At 37.2% G+C, this 25,461-nt stretch overlaps 1 protein-coding gene across 3 annotated transcripts in view; it reads left to right on the forward strand.

Annotated features, from left to right (window-relative positions):
- The window catches only part of ctnna2 (catenin (cadherin-associated protein), alpha 2), a 337,649-nt gene that overhangs the window by 132,197 nt on the left and 179,991 nt on the right, over nucleotides 1-25,461 (forward strand). The window contains exon 8 of one of the 3 annotated variants that reach the window (XM_044346940.1): nucleotides 18,980-19,140. The exons of the other annotated variants lie outside the window; for them this stretch is intronic. Within the exon in view, the coding sequence (XP_044202875.1) occupies nucleotides 18,980-19,042 (63 nt within the window). The 3' untranslated portion in view covers nucleotides 19,043-19,140. Of the gene's footprint in view, nucleotides 1-18,979; nucleotides 19,141-25,461 lie in introns of those variants that run through there. 3 annotated transcript variants of the gene reach the window in all.

Here is a 25,461-nt window from a genome sequence, read left to right on the forward strand (position 1 = left end):
CAAAGCCATATATCATTTTATTTGATTATGCTTTGCTGTCTACTAGTGTGTATGAGTAAAGGGGGATAGCATGACTGCGCAGTGCAGATGCAATATATAACTGATAAACTGAGACATCTCAATTGTGCTCACTGTAGCAGTGTGATGATAACTGGATCATAACCAGATGATCTGGCTCTGTTACAAATGATCCACCCTCATTTGGAGCTGCAGAGGCCTGGCCAAAATGGCTCTTTAGCTTTTGAACAGTATCTCACATCTTTCCTCTTTCCTTCCAATTATTATGTTAATTGATGCATGGGCTGCTTAATACTCCAGAAATGCTGTGAAAACACTGATGCCCAGTGTTCTAAGGTACGAATAACAATTTAAACAGCATCAGTAGAGACAATCTGTGCTCCGTCTGCTCAGGGATCTCTACGATCTATGATTTTTTCCCCTTAAGATCACATATGCGTAGGTCTTGCAGTAGGCGTAAAGCCCATAAGCTATTAAATTTCATTGGTGTGATGTTTGTTTTGCCTCTTTTATTGTATAGGCTGAACATTTTTCTTTCTTTCATAGTTTGATTTTTCTAAAAGGACTTTTTTTAATCGCAGTGGTTAACTTAGTTTGTTTCCATGTTCTTCAGATCATAATATTTTTCGTAGGCACTTTCCTTTCATAAAAGGACTCTACATAAACATGACATGGACATATTTACATCACCCCAGCCACCCCTCTCTCTCTCTCTCTCACACACACACACACACACACGCATACACATATACTGAGAAAATTGATCTTTACTCGGTCCCCTTTAATTTCTTTCCCTGCAGTTTGTCATTATTTATGCGTTTTTGTCTCTTTTGTCATCCTTGATTACACTCATTTTCTTATTCCAGGTCAGGTCATTGCTTCTAAAATCAGTACTCGTTATTAGACCATCCAAAAATGGTGATATTAAGCATGGAGAGTTTGTCATTATCTGCTTGACAAAGTCATGTCTTCTGTTTTAATCAGCACCCTGCTGCTGAAAAAGTTTGCCACTTTTTCCATTTTCAAATGAGTCTCCAGAAGCTAACAATGGGTGGATTAATGAATAGATGCATGGTTTGATTGGACAGTTTTACTGAATTAAATAAGAAACAGTTTTATTCAGACATTCCCTTATATAACTAGGCAAAGTTGGAATCTGGAATCACAGGACAGAGAACAGTACTCCTAATGGGCTTTGCACTAAAAAAAAAAAAAAAAAGGCCACAGCTGTTGCCCCACCTGTCTCTTGTCAGCACTTAAAAGGTATTGAAATTATGACCCTCTTCTCAAAAAAATCTGTGTGCATTTTGACTTTTTAATTATAAAAAAAGCAATCACATCACTCGATTCATTGATGGCAGCAGCTCAGAGATCATGTGAACCCAGATGCATTCCCAGCATTAAAGTTAGAATTTATTGTGTTTTGTAATGAGAGCGGTGTGAGAAGGCAAAAGGGGACCATAGCAGTTCAGTGGAGGGAGCTGTCTACAGTCACCGGGTATTACACAGCCTTCTATGTTGCTCACAGTGGAGACGTGAATACCTGTCATCAGCAATCATGAATAACACTGTATTAAAGGAACCGGATGTATAACTACTCATTCTTCCCCAGACATTAGCTGGGGAGTCAGAGATGTCTATGGAACAATGAGGGATGATATTTTTCTTAATTGGTGGTGTTAATACAGCATTGTGTCCCTTTTTCTTTTCCTTCCTCCTCCCCCTTGTTTTCCTTCATCTGGGAAATATCACATGAATTGCAAAATCTTTAGTCACAGTAATGACGTAGGAAGATGCACCCTGCTTCCACATTAGTGCTTATACCTTTAAATGTCTTCTCATTTGCAGTCAATAAATTGAATCATAATGAAAACCCATTGAAGACATCTTGTTCTGGCACATGTAGGCATATCAAGCTTTGATCTTAAAAGACTGCAATTTTTATGCAGTGGTAAATGGCACAAGATTTTGATAATCTTGTGCCATTCATTTTATTGCTTATTCTACTGTTAACCAGAATAGTGTACCATAGCGAATTAGATATACACAGTAATGTATAACAGGATTTAAAGCCTGTAACACATTTTTACATAGTATATGGGCAACAAATCAAACTAGATTTGTGAAGGCAGTAGTGGAAATTCTGAATTGATCCTTTTAATTTTGTTGTGTAAGACACTCTTAAGTGCTGAGAATATTGACCTGTTTTGCTAAAGTACTAATTTTTTTTCTGTTTCCTCTTTCCTACATGTGTTGTTTGACATGAACTCTGCATTCTCCATAACAGGTAAGTCAGTTTTTAGTTATCTATTTATTGGTCCACTTACCTCTCTATCTATATAGATAGTGGGCCCATTTATGTTTCATGTATTCATTTATGTAATATTTAGTATATTGGTATTTGTGGTATACATGGGTAAAAAGATACACAGAAAACAGGGCGACTGATTGGTAACTATTTTTGATGACATTTTTAAAGAAAAGTTGAATTCTTTAAAAGCCTATTTTTTCACAAGCATGAACAGTCACTGTGTGCTGTTTGTGATCCTTCACTACGACCATATTCTCAAACTTTTAAAACGAAAATGTCTGCTGAGTGGATAACATAGCTTCTTCAATCTAAATTATTCTCTCTAAGATGTTCCACAGGGCCGGACGCATCTCGTACACTGCACCAATTTCCACTGGGATTGTCCCATTTTTCTAAACGTATGCCCTCAGAATACTTTGAAAGATGCTGTGATCACAAAACATTTCTACACACTGAGGCCTTACCCATTATGACCCAAATGTTCTTACATTCCAGCAGCAGGCCGATCTCTAAATCTCTAAATTTGAAAACACTAGTTCTTCAAGGGTCAAGAGAGCTTGAGAGCTCAGCATCACAGCAGAGCTCATCATCCTTTGGCAATCCTCTGAGATTTAAAGTTTTCTTGTAATATTCCTAATTTAACTTCACATCAAATACAAAATAAAGATGCTCTGGTTTCATCTGAGGTTGTTTTCCTCGTAAACATCGTTACTCTTTTTAAAAGTAGTGATTGTAAAATCATGTTATACTAAATACTGTATATGGAATAGACATATGACCCATCAATGACCCTGAGAACACATCCCTAATAGGAACAAGTTGCACTTGAGCTAATGTTCAAATGCCTTTTAGCATTTGGTAAACATTTCTTCAATCACTGCTACTTGCAGTCGTTTTCTCCTTCGCTTAGGACTCCTCCTAAAGTGCATAAAAGTCCTCTTCCCTAATCCTAACAGTCCTTTACGCTTTGTCCAGACAAGGACTAGTTTAAACCTACAAAGACAAGACATCTCACCCATAATGACTGACTTCCACAGACAGATTTTCAGTCTTGCAGACAGAAAGGATTACATTTTTTTAGGAACTGTCTTAAAAGAATGCTGCACTGCTTTTATTACATCTCTATTTTAAAAGCAAAACTCTTACACCCAGTTGCCAAAATAGAGCCATTTGTTTTCTTACGATCAAGTTCACATTTTGTTCAGACTGTTCCAAGAACACATAGTAGTCTTTTTTATATGTGACATTCAGGCTAATATTTAGTATGCTAATGCCAGTGTTCAAGCATTAGTTTGTGTTATTTTACAAATGTGCAAACACAGTATCATATTTATCATTTTGTTATTCAAGAACCAAAAATATGGCCATTATGAGGTTAAGGTTAGGGTTAATTGAAACATTGAACATCACCATGTTAATTGTGCTATATCTATTGTTAGCAACTGCATTAGCCACCTTTTAGCAACCAAGCAAAATGAGGCAGCAGGCAAATATTGCCACTTCCCTGTTTAAAAGTGGGCTTTGGTTAAACCAACAACATCCTCTCTTAATGCAGCTTTTGTCCCTGAACAGGTGAGAACAGAAGTGTCATCATTTAGAAATAAAATCTCAGCCAGGTCTTTACATTGTAGTTAAGTCAAATGTATGTAGTTAGAGCCCCAGAATTTGATAATATGGTGGATGCTTATGAACAGAGAAAGGAAAAGACTTTCAATGCTTTGTTTGATAGGTACATGTGAAGCCATGTAGAGTTTTAATGTCAGGCATGGTGACAACCGCCAGTTTTTGATGTTCGATAAAATAGACAGACTATTGGTTTTAGATGGAAAATACTGCATCTCATAGTGATTTTCGGAGAAAAAACACAAACAGGTGCATGTTAGAAAGCGATTCATTGATGTATATAGAGTATGTTGTTGAATCTTCTTTGATGTTCCCCTGTGGATGAGTTAATGTTACTTAAATCCTGTTTACACATACATATACATGCATAAAGGTACATAAAAAGGCACATCGCAGCCAGACCAGCTAATATGTGTTTTTGCTGTAGAAATGTGGTATGTGTAGGGTTTTTTTTTTCAGATAGGCCATCAGTAGTGAGGCTGAGGATTTACTGTGTCTCAGCCAAGTTTGTTTTATGACAATGTCATCTAAACAAATATGCATATTGCAGAGATATATTTGTCTAGCAGACGTTAGAAAAATTGCAATTTATATGTGTGTGTGTCTTTTCATTTGTGCAAAATCTTTATTAATCTGTAGCTTAGGGGCATGACAGCAAAATATTGACAAGTTTAGACTGCTGCCAATTTGAGTGACTCTTATTTCTTGGCATTACATGTTTACTCACTTATAGGCGTTTGTGTTTTCAGTGTAAACAAAGGCAACTTTTTAGTTGAAGTGTGTGTGTACTAGTAGTGCGCCTTCATTTTGTGCAGAAATGTGTTACAGTATTATGTGTTAGTGTTATAAATCCAGGGGGCTAATTTGAATTAGGCTGATTAGCAAACATGCTAATATCAGGGCAATTTAAACATCAGGGTGTTCTCTGAAAGATTAGTTTATTATCTTAATAAATGTGATTTGAGCAGTAGCTGTAAGTAAGTCATCCTTTTTTTTAATTGAACAAATATTGATGTTAGAGTGTTACATTTTGACTGAATTATGTATCTTTATTTAATCAGATCTTGGCTGTATTAATAGGTATTATTGTAGCACACTGTAGTTAAATTTTGGAGGATTAGTTCCAAATTTAAAAGGACACATTAGATAAGCAGATGTTGTTGAATTGCTTTTCTTAAAAACACAAGAGCTAGAGAACATGCAGGCAGTTTGGACCAACTGAAATAGATGGATTATGGTCAGTATGTTCACAATCGTTGATTCTTCTCACACACCTGATACATAATATCAGAATCAATGCTGTGAATTGGTGAGTCAAAGCTGTGAGATTGTCATGAATCCCATTTGGTTACTTATTGTTTAGACACTCCATCATAGTCCTTACAGGGACTTTGAATAGCTTATCTTCCCTCTATTATATTCAGGGGATATCAATCTCCCATGGTGGGGCCAAGTCTAAAGTAAAGAAATATACAGCCTGACAGAGCCTATCAGACTATAGATTCAATCGAAGGGGGCCCTGAATGGCATCCCTGTAGATTTGAGGCAGCTATTTCTTTTTTGTATGGAGGGGGTCCCAGAGGGGTGGTGTATATTGAGTTTGTTTTGAAAGCGACGCTTCCATTAGATGGGAGTCAGTCATCTGGTTCAGTGCTAACGCTGGCAGAATGCCTGATTCAGCATCACTCTCTGGGCAAGTGTGATGCAACACTGCACCATTCATAAAGGACTTGAACGCAAAATTCTCCAAAACTGTGAATTAATTGCAGTTTATATATGCAGTTAATATTACAGTAAAATAATTATTAGGCCATCAGTTTATATCCAATTTTTTGTCATTATTGTTATTTGGCCATCTCATGTTTTTCTGTTTTGTGTTTTTAAGTTACATTGTCAATTATTTACATTTAAATTTATATGTTTTAATCTGTAGCATCTACACTCTTCCTTTTGCCTCATAACTAACTACTCCTCTCCACTAGTCTGCGCTGTACATGTAAACATACAGCTGGGTTCCAGCAGACTGTCCCTCTTTGATATAATAATCAGGGTGCATGATGTGGTGTTTAAGCCGGGGAATAAACACATTAATAAACATTATTCCATAATAAGAAATTCAAAGGTGCTTATTGCTTTGAGTCAGATTCTAATTAAAATCACTTTTTGTCAGTGTTTTGCATCCATTATTTTGAATTTCTGACCCTTTCTTCCCACTGACAGCCAGTCACTCTCCTGATGAACTTGCGCATTATAAAAACAGATTAAGCCTTGGTCTTTGTGTTGTTGATTTGCATTGCATACTAATGGATTAGTAAAACTGAATGGAAACCTCTTGGTCTCTTATGGCCCATCTGATCAGTCTAGCCATTCAGGCAGAGCCCTCCCTTTGCAAAATCAGTTCAGACCAAAGCTTATTCAATGGAGTCCTTGTAACTTCAATAGATTTTATATAACCCAGAATAGCTAGCTTATGCAAATTGTGCCTCCAAATCCACAAAAGATATCACAACAAATTATGTGACTGAAGGGTTATTATATAAACAAACAAGCAAATGAATGAATGGATGGATGAATAAATGAATGAATTCAGACCCATATGGTGATGAATGCTGTACAGCTCTGTGACCGTGTCAGGTATAAGTCATGGGCAAGGTCTATACCATAATTTAGAGGAGCTACCTCTGCAACCTTCTACCTTAATTCTTCTCTTAAAAAAAGGCACCACTGTAAATTCGGCATGTTCTGAGTCAGCACGAAAAGCAAAACCATGAAACAAAAACGGGAACACTCTTCCTCACACCACAACCTTTTCCACAAGCTCCAAGATGCCCAAAGATTTGTCTTCTATCAGATGTCTGTAATAGGTGCAATAACATAAAAGATGAACAATATAAAAGCCTTTCAGAGCTTCACACAAGCTGTGCAGTGAACCATACACTATTGTACCATACTGCGCTTTGTCTTATAAACAAGGAACAAATCATCTATCTATCAATGGCATCATATCTACAGTATCTACTATATCTATCTGTCTGTTTCCCTGCAGTCAATGCCATAGTGTCATCTCTTGTTGTGAGTACAAAGAGAGTATCGGCACAGTCTCTGGTCACTTGACAGTTATTTATAAGTCTTAAATGACAAACTGTTTGGATTTCAGTTATCGATTTATTACTGCATATACCCTCACTTATGTGGTAGAGGAGTCTTCAATTAATCTCTTTCCCCAGGTGGTCCACTTGGTATAATATTGTTTTTGTGCAATTCTTTAGACAGTGAAGAGGAGAAAGATTACAAAACACAGGCACACTTGTACATTATCGTAATTGTAGTGAAAGTGCAAATGTATACAGTACATTTAGTCTAAAACGTGGCCATTATTCAAAACAAAATCAGAAGTTTGTCATGGCAGACATGTTTTTAAGCATGGCCTTTCAGTTGATTAGCATCCCAGAGTGAGTTTAGCATCAGTTCTTTTTCATACTGTGAACAGTTAACTTGTCTAAAGCTGACAGAAAAGTTAGTTTTCCTTATTTCCACCTAATGCATTAAGACTTTTGTGTTAAGATTAGATGTATTTTCAGCACATATATATATACATATATATGTACTTGTTAAAACAAATTATTGTAATGACTGATTGATTGAACATTTTTATGCAATTTTTTCAATGATATATTTATCTTTTATCCAAGACATGTTGGCTTATTGAAATCATTTCATGGTGTAAAACCCTAAAACCCTTTCTAGAAATAAGGACATATTGGTGAATACTGTAAAAGAACATCTATTTTTCAAGTGTGAAAACAAAAAAGGTACACTTTCCACTGTCTTTGGCAGTGTAATCAAATAAAAGAGTTTTGAGAAGCAGTAAGAGAGTGTATCCAGGACATATTATCCATACAAATCCCTCTAGACTCAAAGCTTTTCATACTAGGATTATATCCTGCTAAATGTAACATTAGAAGGAGACAACATATTTTTTTAGAGGTACGTTTGTTATTGACCAAAAGAGTTATTGCTCTATCATGGAAAAAGGTCGGTAGGCCAAGCATCAGTAAATGGATTTCTGAATTATCTATGACTCTGGCCGTACATATGCTATCAGGGGTAATCAGTCACTCTTTTACAACATTTGAGGTCCCTTCATATATTATCTAGAGATGACAGACTTAGCCCATATAATGGAAGCACCTGGATATATAAGTAACCCTCTGCAATGTCCAAATCCGTCAAAGGTTCTGATTTTCAATATTTGTACATAAATATAAGATGTACTTAAACTGAAGTACATCACCCTAAGTGTATTAAGTTATTGTTAAAATCAATAAAGATATTGTTGGTGGAAAAAAAAAATTAAAAATTCTATTATGTGCACAAGATCAAATCTATATTTCCTGACTGAGATCAATTGTCTTATATTGTACATAGCTGGGTTCAGTCATGTCTTACCCATCTGTCTATTCACATTTATCCTTATACTGTAAAGAAGGACATGATTCTGTGTTTCTGGCTTTTATCTCAGTGACTCATAAGAAGAGTTACCGAACACTTGTAATGCCAGTTATGCCTGACAGTTTGATATAACATGCATAAAATTTACATTTTTTTTCAATTACCTGTACTGCAAAATAGGAAGTGTAGGTGGGTTGTGTAAGTAGAAATTGTGATACATACTGAGTCTCCTCTATGAGAATATCAGTTTATTCTGATTCCTGCTGTGACCACCTTTTTTGCCCAATCTATAATTAAACTCAAACTTAAAAGCCAAGTGTTTTGCAAACGACCCGAGGGGGATGCTGACTTTTTGTTGCACTTTAAGTGAGCATTTATTAATACATGTCTGTGTTTTCACAGTTTTCAAAACACATTTTCATAAAAGACTTTTTAACTTCAAGGCACACTTTCCCCTAAAAGGCTCAGGGATAAAGAAAGGCATCATGCGTATTGCATGAGAGCTACTTCTTGTTTAATTAGAGAGCTTGCCTTTATTTATTTACAAGGCGTTCAAGGGAGCTTTTTCTGCGGTACATGATTTCCTCTGGAAGTGATCCGTAATTAAAAATATGTATCACACCTCCTAGTGTAAAAATTATAAAGAGCAGTTGAGGCTCCCCACTAACCAGACGTTTGGTTAAGTCATGCATGCTTCAGGGACCTGTGACAGAGAGAGACTCGGAGCTTACAAATCTGTACTACTACTCATCTATCTGGCTCTTGAGGCCATTTTAGTTGTCAAACTCACTTTATGTAATTGCTAATCACTGTGGGGATGCTTTTTGTTCACCTAAAAATAAGATGAGCTCAAAAAAGTTAAAATTTATGAGTCTTTGGCTGGCGTTGTCACATTGTGAAGCTAAGAAGACAGACAAATAAATTGGATCAAATTGTAAGGTAATTGATGAATGTTAAGGGTTAAACTTGCTCCTCTTTCCTTTTTTCTGACATGGTTTTAAGAGATTTTAAGAGGGTTCTGCTGACAAAATCAAGCTCAAGAAAAACCTTAAAAAAAAAAAATATATATATATATATATACTCACAGTCCACTTTATTAGGAACATCTATGCAATCTAATGCAATCCTATACAACAGTTCTGCCAGAAATTCTACTTTTATGAAGCCTATACATTTTCAGGTTTTGTTGACATTGACAGAAAAGTGATAATTCTATTTTATGTTTATTATTGAGGTTGTAGTGTGTGATGGTGGTGTACTGGAGTGCATTATATTGAAAAGTGTTCCTAATATTTTGCCCTCCTCATGTATGTTAATGGAGTGGACAAAGTATTAGGAACACCATGCATCTTTAATCCTTTTCTCAAATGCGACAATTCTGCCATGATCACATGAATTTTATTTTGATTTTGTTTCAGTGGTATCAGATTTTTGACACTTGAGCATGAACTTCATATGGACAACCAGGACAGAAGTAGAGCCTGTGGTGCTTGTTGTTATTTTTCTTTTTGGCACATGAAGGGAAGACTTTTAATTGCCCTTATTAATCCAGCTGGCCTGCAGAGATGCTGTGACTTCCTTGTCTTTAAAGACCAAATTATCATAATGAGCATTGTCACCATTCATATCACAAAGCTGTATCAGGGCTTTGCCGTCACTGAAAATTCAACAGTATCTTTTGAAACATGGACAAAGAATAAATACTGTAAGTATGAGGACAGCTTCTGAAAAAATGAAGTTATTTAAGTTGAGACAGTTGGGACATTTTTGTGTGGCCCTGAAGCAAACATCGTGTACATCACGTCAAGTGTGGAGCTTAGGCTCATAAATCCTCACAGTGATTTGCATACATGTGTAGCAGTTGTCTTTGCACTGTGATGTGATGGTATGTTTCTTTAGGTCAGAGTAGGAAATAGCAGCCTACAAATAATGTGTATATACAGCAATTTCATTAGTGTGTGAAAGCCTCTTCATGACAATTGATCTTTCTATAAATGGATACTTTTTGTGATTCACTTAATAATGCTTTTATTCGTATGTTTTCAATGGGCTTTACGATTTGTCTTTAAACTTATTTTAAGACCTTATTCTAAACCTCTCACTGGGAAAGTTGCAAACAGAGTGTGACTTTGGTTTTTATGGTTCTTTTGGTTTTCCAACAGGAAAAACAAAGAAAAAAAAGCCCAAACAAAACATCTTTTTTTCTTATCATGAGTGGTCAAGCCCGTCTAATGACTGTTAGAGTAACTTTAATATGTGTTTTTCAGACAGGTGTCCTGCTAAGAGAATATCTCAGGGTTTCTAAAGCATCTCAAATAATGTGCTTTGAATGTCAATCGGGATTTAGCACTCGGGTTCTATGTTCTTTTTTCTGCTTTGAGATCAAGCTGTTCTTGCTTATTTATCTTCAGAATCTCTACTCCCTTCAGCTCCTCTGTCATCTTACCTGCACAGTGTGCATGTGCAACAGTCACACAGGGAGCGTGTGACACTATTTTCTCTTATCAATCAGAAACATTCATGTTGTTCAGTCAACACAGTATCACAAGCATTGCCTATTCGTGGTCTAATGGCTTTGTTTCATATTTCCAGGTAAACTGTCCTATTATGTCTGTATGGGAAGGTATAATTCTGACATATAATAGGATTTTGTGATCATTTTTTCTCTTTTTCACTCCATGATTGAATTTACTGATGACTGTTGAATCTAGCTAGATTCACAGGTATGGATATTTTCTATCAAATACAGCAATTGCTGCATACGTCATGATTGACGTTTTATTAACAAATACATTTTTGCCGCAGTTAGCAAGAGACTACAAGAGCATATTGTATGTATGAAGAATATTTTGTGTCAACATGCCCTGTCAGTGGGGAACTGCTCTACTTCATTGTTTGTAATGCATAACAAATTGAACGGCAGAACCTCTGTGGGAGTGTGGGCTCGACATCATGATGTACTGTAGGAATAACACACTGATCATAAGTGGCTAATGAGAAATTTCCAGACAGTGGCAATGTCCAAACAGAATCTGTGGGAGGTTTCCAAAAACAGGCTACAGGAAATTACTTTAGCTTTTTTACAACAGAATATTTATAAATTAGAAAGTCTATTACAAGAGCAAACAAAAAACTTCAAGTCAAAAGAAAAACTGGTAAACATAACAGAGCAAAGCAAGAAGTATCAAAGTAGAAAATTAAAAGGGAGGTCAAAATGTTGAAGTTTACAAATTTTTAAAAAGTATGTTTTTCATTCTGCATGTAAGCCATGTTGATGGCTGATCTTATTTTTAATTTGTGCTTTGTAACAGCCAATAAAGCTCTTTAAAATTTCAGCAAACTGCTCTATGGAAAAGCATCCAAGATGTACAAGGTAAATTATGTATCTCTGCAACTAATGGATGCAGATGTAATAGCTACCATTTTGAGTAAGATGATCAGAGCTATATGCCTAGATAAAACCAGATAATGTTTCTACATTCCCTACTCAAAGATCCTATAATTCCTCGATTTTGGAAATGCTTTGCTATAGTTCACAGAGACAAATAAAAAATCCATGTTTCATTCTTAATGAAACACACAGGGCTCAGTTACTGGCCCTTGCCTCAGTAATACATCATGTTAACTGAAGAATGAAAGAAGAATAATGGTTATGCCCGATGCTGCCACAAATCTGAGGATTCATCAGTGAAAGCCAAGATGAATAGGTTGCCTCACCTGACTTCAAATTTCACTGTGATGGAGACTTTTATACACTGGCCTTCTTTAGAGAGCTGCTTTGTATTTTTAACTCATCCCTGGAAGCCATGTGTAACTTAATGACACCGGTTTTGTTGTCATAATGTATTTGGTATTGGTAGCTTCTGTCAAATTAGATTTGAAAGATTTCAGTTGACACTTTCTCAGTGCATACACAATATGCCACCATTCTGTTATTGCTTAAGTAGATTTAAAATCCCAGGGAGTGGGAGAAATACCTACACTTCTGGGTATATTGTTTACCGATTATGCAGGTTGACTACCTGGGTATTTGAAGTGTTAAATTATCTGCTGGCAAAACAAAAGTGCACATTTGCCCAGTCTCCACTGACGCACCTAGGGAGGCAAAAATAAATTAACATCTCAGAATGTGAGCCCAAATTTCATATAAAACCTGTGGTAGTCCATCAAGGACAATTTATCATCATAATTAAGGCTATACAGGCCCCACCAGTATGTACAAATGTGGCCTGACTCATTAGACAAAGTAGATGTTAATAAATTATTTGCACTTAATGTGGACACACTGATGTCAAAGCAGGTATTTTCCACCAGCTGTGAGATTCGTAACACCTGTGACTTCCCTCGGTGCTGTGTGAAAGTGCATGTTTGGGAGTTTTAACCTACAGAGAGCAATTCTGTAGCACTAATTTGCCCTACATGATGCAGTATTGAAAGTTTTGGCCTCAGAAAATATTGGAGTGTTAAGTGAATACCTCACTGACACACCTTAAAAAGTAGAATATTATTACCCTCACAAAGGTAGTATTTATTGCTGTTCTAGCATACCTTTTGCGTGTGTGCATAGGACTATACTTATTGTGTACAAAAGTCCCACTCACTGTTGCTTGGTTACTAAAACTAAAGCTGTGCTCAGTGTAATAATAATGTAATAATCAAGGTGCATTATGTCATGGAAAGAACTATGTAAATAACACTTCAGAGTTTGAAGACAGGAACTCATCGTACAGAATTTAAGCAACCTTCTTGTAATTAAAATCAATTAACTGGCACACTCAGCTTTACCTGCACTTGAACATTTTCTGTTGCATCCTTCAATCAGGCCTGTATACCCATGTTCTACTAATGAAGCTTCAGCAGTATTACAGAATCATTAGGATAAGATCAAAATAAAGAGGTTCTATAAAAGAGGTTGTCACTATTGATCAAATGAACTGTACAAACTCTATAAGAGTTACAAGAGGGACTGTAAGTATTGGACCCAACCATCATTTTCTTCATTTCAAAAGATTATAGTCAATGCTAGAAAAATATATTTGAATTAAACCATGACACCTTTACCATTCAGTCAGAACTGTCAATTAAGTTAATATCCATACAGTCCATCTCTCTCTGTATCTGTCAGTGGCTGTATTCCTCTACCTTTCCTGTCAAATCTAAGGCCCTGTTTTGGTAATGCTCTTAATCACCAAATTTGTCCCTTAAATAAAGGCTGTGTTTAAATTTACAAACAATTTAAAAAATTTGAAAAATATTAAAAACTAAAATTATTAGGGTTTATTTTCAACATCATAGCCACCATAATTATAACAACATTAGGATCTCACCAGGAAAAGAAGACATAATGTTGTTCTTTTATGTGTAAAAAGTATAAAGTCCATATGTCTCATTATTTTACTTTCCTTTAATCTTTTAGGTTGTAGCTGCACTTTCAGTCATAGCTGCTTGTATTTCCTCCACATTATGAGAGGAAAAAGAGACCGTCTTGATGTAGCTGCAATTCTGCCTTGCTGACAAATTTTACATGTTTATTTTCTGAAAATCAAAACTACTGTCACACTCTTCTTTTCCTCTCCTTGACTTCACGCTTGTGTTCATTGCAATTAAGAAGAGAGCACTCAGGCGCATAGATGAAGGGACTAAATATTTAATTAATAGGACAACACATATACACACTTTGGGTGCATGCTGATGAGTTTTGTTTATTAAATACTGCTGTTTAATTTGGAGAGTTGGAGGCCTCATTTGGATTTGAATTAACAAGGCATGGCAAGAAAAAACTATAAAAATACTTTCTTTCTTTGTCTTTTAATGTTTAGATGACAGTTTGTAAAGGAAGATTTTTGTGTCAATTAGTCCTCTGTCATTTGCATGCTCTAAAATATAAATGCATAGAATTACTTGAATAATTGATGCCATCAACAACTTCTGACACAAACTGACACCAGTGCATGCATCAAATCATGGTGGCAGTATATAACAAAAAGCTGCACAATGAGCCTATGCTACAAGGGCTAGCTTAGCTTTTACTGCAGTTGCATATGATTACTTACTGTTAGCACATTGCTTGATAGCACCAAAAATAACCCAGATAAATAACAAAGAAATTCTTGATAACGCAAAGAAATATTACAAATCATAAACACATGCATATTTATGAGGCTATTCTAACTGCGTACAGCAAAACCATCATCCTCAAGGTATCTTGCCTGAGGAAACACATAAATGAAGCTACAAGAAAGCAATTATAAGACACACAAAGAATCAGCAATAGTTTTGACGCACAAAAAATAAAGTTAGTTTGAACTGTGATATTTTAGTGGCAACACTGATAACTGGAGTTTCTTCATTTGTTTCTTCAATCATAAAGGTGAAATTGCAGTGTTTTACTGTTTTACTTGATGTGACACCAGGATTTGCTCATGGACAGCAATCAATGTGGAGTGTTCCAGACCTCAAAACCCTGCAGATAAACACAATAAGACAAGCTGATGCACACTGATGGGATTACTCTGTTGTCGCCATGGTGAACATGGCCTCGTTAGACGTGGCCCTCTCTTGGGCCAGATTAAAGGCCTATAGATGGATAGATTACAAGACAATGCTGTGTGCTACTGAGTTTTTAAACACATTACCAGCAAGTTATAATGTTGTAGTGAAAGAACAATAAATGAGTTTGACACTGAACATAGTGGTGGTTGTGGAGTAGGTCCACAGCACAAACCTGAACCCCTTGTGTTCTTATGCTAGAGGCAGTCACATCAAAGTGGATAAAAGTCGTGTTATTATTTCTGTATGCCCTGTGTTGAACTGGAGTTTTCCTGCATGTAGTACAAATTCACTTTTTAATTCATACAAAATTGTACACACATTTATGATTAACACTGAAATATTCTGATTTAAAACTCACTACCTTATTCATCAGTTGTGGTTTTCAGTCATTCCTGTGTTTACTTTGTATATACCAGTCACTTATAAATTGGAAACTTTTTCTCTCTTGCTGATTTACATTGTGGCACTGCCTCAGAAATGCCATATTAGGTGAGGGGGAGCTATCCCCCATTACTTGAATATATTGTTTTTTCAGAGCATCTTCATGGCCAAAAGACACTGAGAAAAACAGTCAGCATAATACTCAGGAGAGGCAGTGTCTTTACAGCCTCACAATAAATTGACACGAATGGAGATCACGAAGCAGGTGGAGGCTGTTAGATCCTTAAGAGAAATGCACACAATGATAAGAGAGAGCAGTTTGATTTAAAAGTTTTCACTATAAAAAGCAAGGTTGCAGCCAAGAAAAGGAACGTCAGTGCCCCAAGAGGAGGCTGCCAGTGTGCTCTCCCACACCAAGTACACCAGTGCTCTCATTAAAGATGTGTCGTCTCTGGCATCATTCTAGATGGGAGCATGAACATCATGCCCAGCAATTTACTGGCCGATAATTGGTAGGCAATCTCTCTAGAGTCTGTATTATTTTGGACTGCAGAATTTTATCCTTTTGAAAATTCTGCAGAAATTAACTTACTGAAATCAACAATGTTCTATGTGCAACACCAAGTACCAAGTGCCGTTGCAAACATGTTTATACAGACCAAAGTTTCAACCTGAATAAGGCTCTGGACTTCACAGACTTGACTATAAAAGTTAGATGATGCATTATTTCTAATCTGTCCAAATAATGAACTGTCATGCTTTATTTAAACATGCTCTCTTGACTGGGGATAAGGTTTACTGAGAGGGAAAGTAAACATAGCCACTGATGCTATGTGGTTTAAAATGAGTAGGGTTAAAAGTGTAATTCTGAGATTAAAGCTTAAAGTAGGAGAATTTAAACTTCAATAAACTCACTAAGTAAAGGCCTCTATGGTCCATTAAGACATTAATGGCTGCTACTCTCGATTTTTGTGCTTTTAAAAGTGCCATTAGAAAAGGGATTTTTTGATATGAACATTAAAACAGATGACTCCATAACATGAAAGAGTGGCTAGTACTACCAAACCCACTGGGAATTAACACCTAAATGTGTTGAGGTTTTATTATTTAATTAATTTATTTTCACCTCCGTCACCACAAGACATGATGCGGTCAAATCAAAGCACTCTGAATGAGAAACATCTGTTATCTTTCATCTAAAACACTCTATATAAGGTTTAAATAAACTAAACAAATACACATTTAATTGTTTTGTCTGTCAAAAAGACACTATCCAAAGTTATAATTGCTGTGTTGAAATCTCTAAACTCAAGATTTCTCATTCCTAATTAATTGACAGTAAAGAGACTCCATACCCAAACCTTAGTATAAATTCCTTTGCAACAGTGATTGATTCGATGTATACTGTCAGATGTGTTCTGTTCCACATGCTGCTGATTTGCTGAACGGTCACTTGTGTTTAGCAGGATGCAGCATACTAGGAGACTGAAACAAGCAGCCTGCCATAAAACCAAATCGCTTTCATGCATGTTTGTAATTTTCATTTTCCTCCAGTGTTTTGTGATTTTTCAGTTCATGCCTTTTGTGGCCTTTCAGAGAGATTGACAACCCACTATGTTGCAGGCTTTAGGCGGTACTTGTTCGTCAGGGGAATAGACTATCATAATCCCATAGTAATCAGGCAAGGTGAAATTAATTTAGTTAATTTGGCACCTTTTAAATTATGTAACGTTTTTTAGGGTTCATTTGGTTCACCAGTGGTCAGCTGATGCTGTAGGTTAGCACAGTGATATGTGATGCCTGCAAGCTGTTTTAGTACAACAGTTATGTAATATCAAGTAAGCAGTTGCATCAGCTGACTTGTCATCACAAAATTTGTTTTAAACAACAGATGTTTGGTTTCTTGTTGCTGAGGAAACTGGTCTAAAACAAAACAGCAAGCAATAATATTTCTTTCTTTCTTTCTTTTCTTTTTCTTTCTTGCTTTCTTTTTTTCTCACTGTCACACTTTGCACTGGGGTCAAACAGAAGATTGTATCAGCATGCTGCATGGCACAGAGGATTTGGACACTATTTGATTCAGGAGACCGCTAGGATCAATTTCAACCTGGCCAGCTCACTGCTTGGGTAGCTTCTGTGGCTGCCAGTTCAGGGCTCTGACCTGGATTACGATGCTCAATCAATGGGACTCAGGAATTTTACCCAAAGCAAGCAAGAGATAGAAACTTGGTCCTTCAGCATATACACACATGCTTTCCCATGCTCACATCCGCCTTTTCATTTCCACTTTTTAATTTCAGATGTCTACTCTGCCAAGCTTGTTTATCTAATTCCATTGTGGTATCTGATGCTGGAGGTACACATACATCAGCATACACAGATTGTATGAGAATGTAGTTTCCCATATTGTCTTTATGGTGGTTTGGAATTTGTCCACAGTGGATATTAAGGGTTTCTGTTTCATACTAAAGTAAAAAGATTGCCCAACTCTTCACTGTGGCTGCATTGATATTAGTAACAGCAATAGCATCTCTTATGGGTGATTGATCATCAGTTGTAGATAAATTATCACATTGCTTATTATTCCTTAGTTCCTGTTGTCGTAGAAATTTTAACTTTAGGTGTTGTGACATTACATTAGAACAACCAACTAACGTGATGTATTTTTGCATCAAGGTGGAATTAGACCGACCGATTTAACATGTCAGACATTTTTGTTTTGACTTTGTTACTCAAGGCACCATTGAAGACAGCGAGTCCTGATAAAATTCTGGTCAAAAGTAGTCTTTTGTCAATATTGCTCTATTCAAATTAAGGAATTTAAATTCATTTAACTCAGGCATTGTTTATTTACAAGAAATCAGCTTCTTCTGCAGAAGGTACTCTTCATGCATCAAATGCCAAAATAAAAGACGAAACATGTTAACATCGTGTTAACACACTAAAGCAGGTAAAAAATGTCAGGTTATGACTGCATTTGTGTGTGCCATCCTCCTCTGCTGCCACACTATGATGAGCATTGTAAGCCCTGCCACTCATACATTGGTTGTCTGTAAAAGATCAGAGGGTTCGGGTAGTGTCGAGTGCCCGTGGATGGATGGGTGCTTTGAGGCAGACAGGCCATGCTTTATGGCTCCTTGGTTTTGGAGTGGCAGTGCCAGAGTGAAGTGTGTCTGCACAACAATGATCACTCAGAGCTGCTGATGCAACCATTGACAGCAGAAACACTTGTTTTCATGCACATGTGCTCATGTATGAGCACAAGACAAACACAAACACACCTACTCTGTCAGTAGGTGACATAACAACAATTTTAAGTCAGATAAAATTAATCCAACCACAGATTCTGGGGGCAAAAACAACACTTTACAGAATTAGTTTGAAACCAACCAAGGGAAAATGTTAATTGTAGCCAGTGTCAGTGAATGATGAGCACAGCTGTACGGTATACACAAAAACACAGACAAGCACAACAAAAGACAGTGAAAGTGAGTCAGTGAGAGGTTTTTTTTTTTTCAATTTCCTATCCAATCCATGCACAGACAAAAAATAAGCACTTTGAGACAACCAAAGCTCAGAGTGTTTTAGGTGCTTTCTTGTACTGTTAAACTTTCCCATCACATATCTCCTCTCTTTAAATAGGACAGAGGAGAAGGAAAGCAACAGAAGGAGAGGGAGGTTCAAGGACAGAAAGGGGAAATGTGATTGATCTAAAGGGAGATGTGTCTGGCCAGGCTCTCAACTATACCCCCCCACCAACCCTGTTACAGCCCATAGATCCAGCCGTCCTACCTAAGTCAGGGTGATGGAGGACCTTGTCTGCCTCTGTGCTGCAATGAGAAAAGAGAGGGGGAGAGTGCAATTGTACAGGCAGTACTGGACAAGTCTGGAAGTCAGCTGACATGGACAGTAACCTAACAAAGTTCAGGGCCAAGTCTAATGATATCAAATTTTTACCTCATATTAGGAGACATTACATGGATTGAGGCTGTAAGTGCAAATATAATTGAAGTTAGAAATAGTTTCCTAAGTAATGAAAACATATCTGTCATCAAAGGCAATATATGAAATTCAGAATCTAGCCAATAATTTTGTCTCAAAGTAGTACACAGAATTTCAAGTCATCATTAAACTGCCGCACAAAGGTAGGAGGAAATTTACTTTGGACTAATATCTTAATGATACATGTGTATACATTACATATATTTATATGTATCTTCATCTTCTAGGCAGGAGGTAATCATGTTGTCATTTCACCATTTAATTAAACAGAACATATACATATTGCTTAATGTCTACCTTTAAATATGGAAACTCACTCCATCTACAGTGGCATAATAGACTAATTCCACCAATCCATTTTATTTTCTGGCAGTAGAAATACATGAAATACTGCCCAAATGGTTTGCCCTCCCACCACAAGCCATACATCTTGGGGATTCAAGCAGAATCATTTACTGCCAGAGCAAGAGCGGATGTAGCTATGAGTAGGAGTAGATGAGCAGGGGTAGGAGTGTGCTCTTGGGCTGAGATGGGGGATGTGACTTAACTCATTTAGTTCCTCTCACAAAATGAATGTGGTCATTTCGCTCTTCATGGGGTAAGACTCCATTGTGATATCCAATACCCCCCTGAGTGACTTTGTGAGTGAAGTGCTTTACTATGTGAATGATTAGCAGGAGAAGATGTTCAGAGATTTAATGGCTGCCAACTGAAACAAAGGGACAGAGGAGGTGACCAAGAGAGATTGCATGCTAGCAGGGTAGGAATAATTACAAAAGTAAGAAGACGTGAATGAATGTGTGACATTCTCTAAAGTGTACAAGGTCAGAGGAGGACGGTTTTGGAAAGGAGGTTCCTTACTGGTGGATGAAGGCTGACTTAAGAGAAGAAGGGCACCTGGGGAGAGGAGAGGGTTCAGTCTGGCCCTGGATCCACTCCAGTGTGCCTTCTGGCCCTCTGATACTCTGAAAGCTCCTGGCCAACCTATTGACAACCTTGGCATCACTAATGAGCCTTTTGGGCCTGAACGTCTGCAGCAGACTGTAACCCAGGCAACAGGCTAGCCTACGCATGCTCCCTGAGATTTTTTACAAAATGACAAGTGGCTGACGTGAAAGCCTGCTGCTGTATCAGGTGTGTTAGCCTCGGCCAAAGTGACAAAGAGGCTTTATACTGTAACATAAAGGTTCTGCCTTTATTCTTCACCCATTTGTATTTTCTTTTTTTACATTGGGTCCTTTGCTGCGTTTAAAGGAAAACATTCAGAAATCACATCAAGAGGAGTTAAGACCCTGTGTTTCTTGTTCTTCCTTGGCCTTGGCTTATTGTTCTTTTCATTATTCTCCCTTGCCCTAAAATGATCCATTATTGTGAGAGTGCAAGTCCTCGAGTACTCAAATGTGATGGATTTTGTTTAAAGTCAAGGTGCTACTTCATATCGTGGCCATTCACTTCTGAATGTAACATTTAGAATCAAATTTCCCTCAGGTTCCTTGGTTAACACCAAATACATGGCGCATATTGATTTTCTTTAAGACCTTAAAATGGTTTCGTGGCTATTACGGGAAGTGAGGTGTACTTCTACTTCTCAAACTCTTTATGTTAGAGCAACTAAATTCAAACCTACACTGTAATATTGGTTGTCCAAGGTGTGACAGATTACATTTGGTTGTGCTGTACAGGGCCAACATCAGAGGCTGAAAGTGCCATTTATTAATTCATTTTACATTTCTGCTATCAGCTTTGCTCTCTAACTCAAACATGAAACTAGATTACAAAGAAACTATATCTACCTGACGTACAGTAAAACTTCAAGGGTCTATATCTAGATCACTGCACTTATTAGCCATAGTTGCTTTATCAAGTGATACAACTATGCCACCCGACTAATGTTAGGTAGTTAGGATAGCCTGATTGTTAATGCAGGTTACCTTTAGCTTTGCCAAAGGCTGTGATGGTTTGGGGGGCTTTTTGCAATCTCAATGAAGCTCCTAAATTTATGCCATGCACATTCAAATGTGTCATTCATCTTGACATGTTGCTGGTCTTTGAAGCAGCTACCTTTGCACATATATTGAGTCACTGTGCTTCCATCTGGAGGGGAAGGCTTGTTGTTTTTCATGTCATGCCTACCACATGTTAGCTAGACAGCTAATTACCGGTCTAGATCACACTAACACATACAAATAAACATTTACATTTAAGTCCCTCTCTCCCTCTTGATTAAAAACAGACAAAGTAATACTATGATGTTTTGAAAAAATGCTGATAACACTCAAATGAAGAGCACATTTACAAAAAGCACTGTTGTTACCAGTGATACATTTCAGTCCCACTATCTCTTATAATGTGAGTAAGTGATAGCATTCTGGAGCCCTGTACACTTTGGGTACATCTGGGTTCTCTCATAACAGCCCATGTGGTGAAACATATCCAGAGTGACACAACATATCACAAATCGATGTGTTTTGTCCATTTGAAAAACAATTCTGCCGCAAGCTGTTGGACATTTTGCACTGTAGTAGGTGTAATGACAAATGCATCTTTGCAAGGATTAGCTTCACTACCTCCGCCTCCAGCTGTCCAGGAAAAAAAAAAAAAATCTGCATACTGTAAAAGAGGGGGAGTCCTAGGCAATTAATAAAACCAGAAGATACAATAAATGGTAGTACTTGGAATGATTTCCAGGCAGGTGAAACATCTGGTACTGGCAAATTAAAATTTTGAATTGAAATATTACTCTCTGCCAGGCAGTAGTCTTGCTATAGGCTGAAAATGTACACTCACTTCATCAGTTCAGCATGTTTTTCTGTAGATTGTTAACAAGACTTAAGTAAAAGAAGAGGTTATAGGTGAAAGAAATGTCATATTGCTCTGAGCTTCTAGCATCTGTCTTCACAACTATGGTTTAGCAACTTCAATTTTTTAGCCCCTTTTTCAATTCTTAGCTGTACTGCAGTGTTAGACCTGTTTCTGTACTCTGCTATTGTTATGTCCAGGCTTGCCATGGAAGTCATATCACTTGATAATACACCCTGTTGGTAAAACACATTGGCACCTTGGTCATGTTGTGAGCGGAAATGTGTTGGTCAGATTTGAAATTGGTGTGCAGTGATCATCAGCACTCACCGGTCTGTCTAAGGAAAGTATGAGCCCTGTTTTCATGGGAAGGCATTTGGGAAAGAAAGGAATAGCTTAACTCTCTGGGTGCTTACCAGCCTTACATAGCCTTAGTAGTTGGGGTGATGAAACTTTTAGAGCTAAAAATATACACCTTTCCAGTGCTAACGAGCCATGAATGATGTTTCTGGCATCCACACAGAAAGAGGTATTTAACAGCAGACAGGCAGACATGTGGCTTATTTGTACAGGTCCCCCCCGGTTCCAATAGCTGTAGGGGATCTTATCTCGTAGTATACAGATCTCATCTGTCATTGTATAATGATGACTACAAAGTCGTTGAAGAAAACAATGAGATTTGCGAAGTTGCACATGCACTGTAGCAAAGATTATGTACTGTATATATATATAATGAGCCATGTGAAATTGCTAAACACCGCCAGTGTGGGTTTATCACAGTGTGACCGATAAATGTTGTGGGTGTGTGTGTTCTGGATGGTTTCAAATTATGTTTAAACTACACTTCCACAGTTAACATCTCTTGTTTGTCTTTCTTGTTGCACATGTTCTTGTTTAGATAAGCTAATGAAAGTAACTTTGTTTATTGTTGCTTTCAACTCTTTGTCCATTTGTCCACCTTTCATGCTATTGTCTGCTGATGGAAATTATAATACATTTTGTCAGAGCTTTTGTTTACAAGTTCACATTTTTAATTGTTTTGTTTTATTTTTTTTTTCAATGGGATATAGTGTGGTTGCAGTTACATTTACAGTCGCAGCACTGTTTAATGTGCTGCAACTGAGCAGCTAATAAGCTATCTAGCCTTCAAACTGACATTAGCGGTGAACTTTTTCCTCTGTTTGGATGTTTGCTTGGTGCCTCATTCAACAAGCTAAGGTGCAAGACAAGACATCTGTACATTGGATAAGAAGGAGACTAAAGCAGGAAAGCAAATGTGGGTTGTTGTACAAAGTCTGTGGCTCTTGTGTTATGTAGAAGGCATTCTGGCTCAGTGTGAAAGCTGACGTTACTGCTTTATGTAAAGATTTGATTGACTGAATGGAAACAAGGTCTCCATCTACGTAGATGTACTATATACATTTCTCCCTTTTCGTCTCTGATTTTGTGGAGAACACAGAACATGCAATTTATAGAGCAGATATGTACACTGTAGCAGACAAAAAAAAACAATTTAAAGTGACATTCATAGAATAAGAGCTAGATCAAGTTCTGTTGCATGTCTCATGAATATTAGATTATTTCTTCATTAACCCTTTCTTTTAACCTCTTCCACTTCCCGGCTTACATTACCATCTGTCAGAGGCTGTAGCGGGCTCAGTTTTAAAGCTACAGTGAAGATACTGGTATCATATGAAACTAGACAATCTAAGAAATGTCATGATAGCTTGTCGGGAAGGAGGCTAAATAACAATCCAAAGTTAGGCTAAATTTTGGCAAGGGAAAAACTGGCATGGCCGTTTTCAAAGGGGTCCCTTAACCTCTCACCTCAAGATATCTGAATGAAAATGGATTCTATGGTTACCCAACCGTCTCCCCTTTACAGACATGCCCACTTTATGCTAATCCCATGCAGTTTTTGGCAAAAACCATGCAGTTTCATGCAGATATCATTTGATATCAAATCATCACAGCATGAATTTTTCCGTGATGTTTCTCATGGTCTTGGTGTCTTAATGTGGTATTTTGGATTTATTTTTGACCATTTTTATCAATTCTCGAGTGGTCAAAAATGGTTAAATTTTGCACCAAATCTGTTTACCAAATAGTATCAACCCGAAAATTGCTGCAACAACTTATGAGACATAATTGAGCATGGGAATGGCCATCATATACTACCATCATAATGCTCTAAGCCCTTATAAACTTTTTAAAAATTTGAATAGATGCCTATCCAAAACAGAATGTAGACTATAGATTTATCACTAAAAAAACTTGACACACAGAGCTGAGTGGCATCTCAAATTAATCTTCAGGTTCCCAGCTTTCAGATGATGTACACCACTTCTATGCGGCATATACTGTTGACCTGCTATCTCCCCCTAAAGAACCCCTGCGCCCCACCCAGGAAATGGGACTATGGTAGGGGAGCGGGAGTGGAAGAGGTTAAGTGCATGAAGTGGTTTTTTCCAACAGTCATTCAGCATTTACTTGATAGTCTCAGAATGTTGGAAATGCTAACTAATTTATTTAATCTGACCTCAGCTTTTATATTTGTACTTGTTTGTCACAATTGTATATATTGTATCATCTTAGGGCACAGTAAACCACAATCTTCCACTACCACCTGACATATTATTTCCCAATTGAAAAGCAAGTGGGTCCAAAGAGCAATCTGGATGGGCAGATTGTAGAGCTCGGGTGGTTCAAATTGGCATAGCGCTCCCCTCCCAGCCCACCATCCCCTGCAACACTGCCAGATTCTCCCTTCAAGCTTTCTCAAGCTCACTGAATTATTGGCTCGAGGCTTGGGTGAAAACCCTGATTTAGGAGGCTTTTGTCTATGCAACACACCCATGAATATGAATATCACTATCTGCTGACATCAGGACACAAGGCAGATTAAAACACGATTATCCGGCTTGTTGTTATTGTTTCAGGCAAGAGATTTAAACTAAAATTTGAAGATGAGGGAGCTGAAATAATTTACATCCAGCTGTGCTTTTTGTTTACATGTCTTGGGGTATCATGGGCCTAGTTAGAGTTTGTGTACATGAGTTGTTTTTGAATCTCAGTAATTGCCATCCTCCTCATCTCTGTTTATGACTACAGTATTAAAATAATAACAAGAGGTCTCTTTCATACCCCCCAACAAGCTGTAGAGACACATCTGAATTTGTATCAGTAGAATAAGACAAAACTGGAATTTATTTGCATGTGATCAAAAACCTTAATACATAACCCATAATATAGCAATTTAAGAGATGGTTGTATTATGTACTGTGACCTATATGACAAATCTCTGACGTACAGCGCTCTGATAT

Source organism: Thunnus albacares, chromosome 3 (assembly GCF_914725855.1).
Source record: "Thunnus albacares chromosome 3, fThuAlb1.1, whole genome shotgun sequence".
Taxonomy (NCBI): domain Eukaryota; kingdom Metazoa; phylum Chordata; class Actinopteri; order Scombriformes; family Scombridae; genus Thunnus; species Thunnus albacares.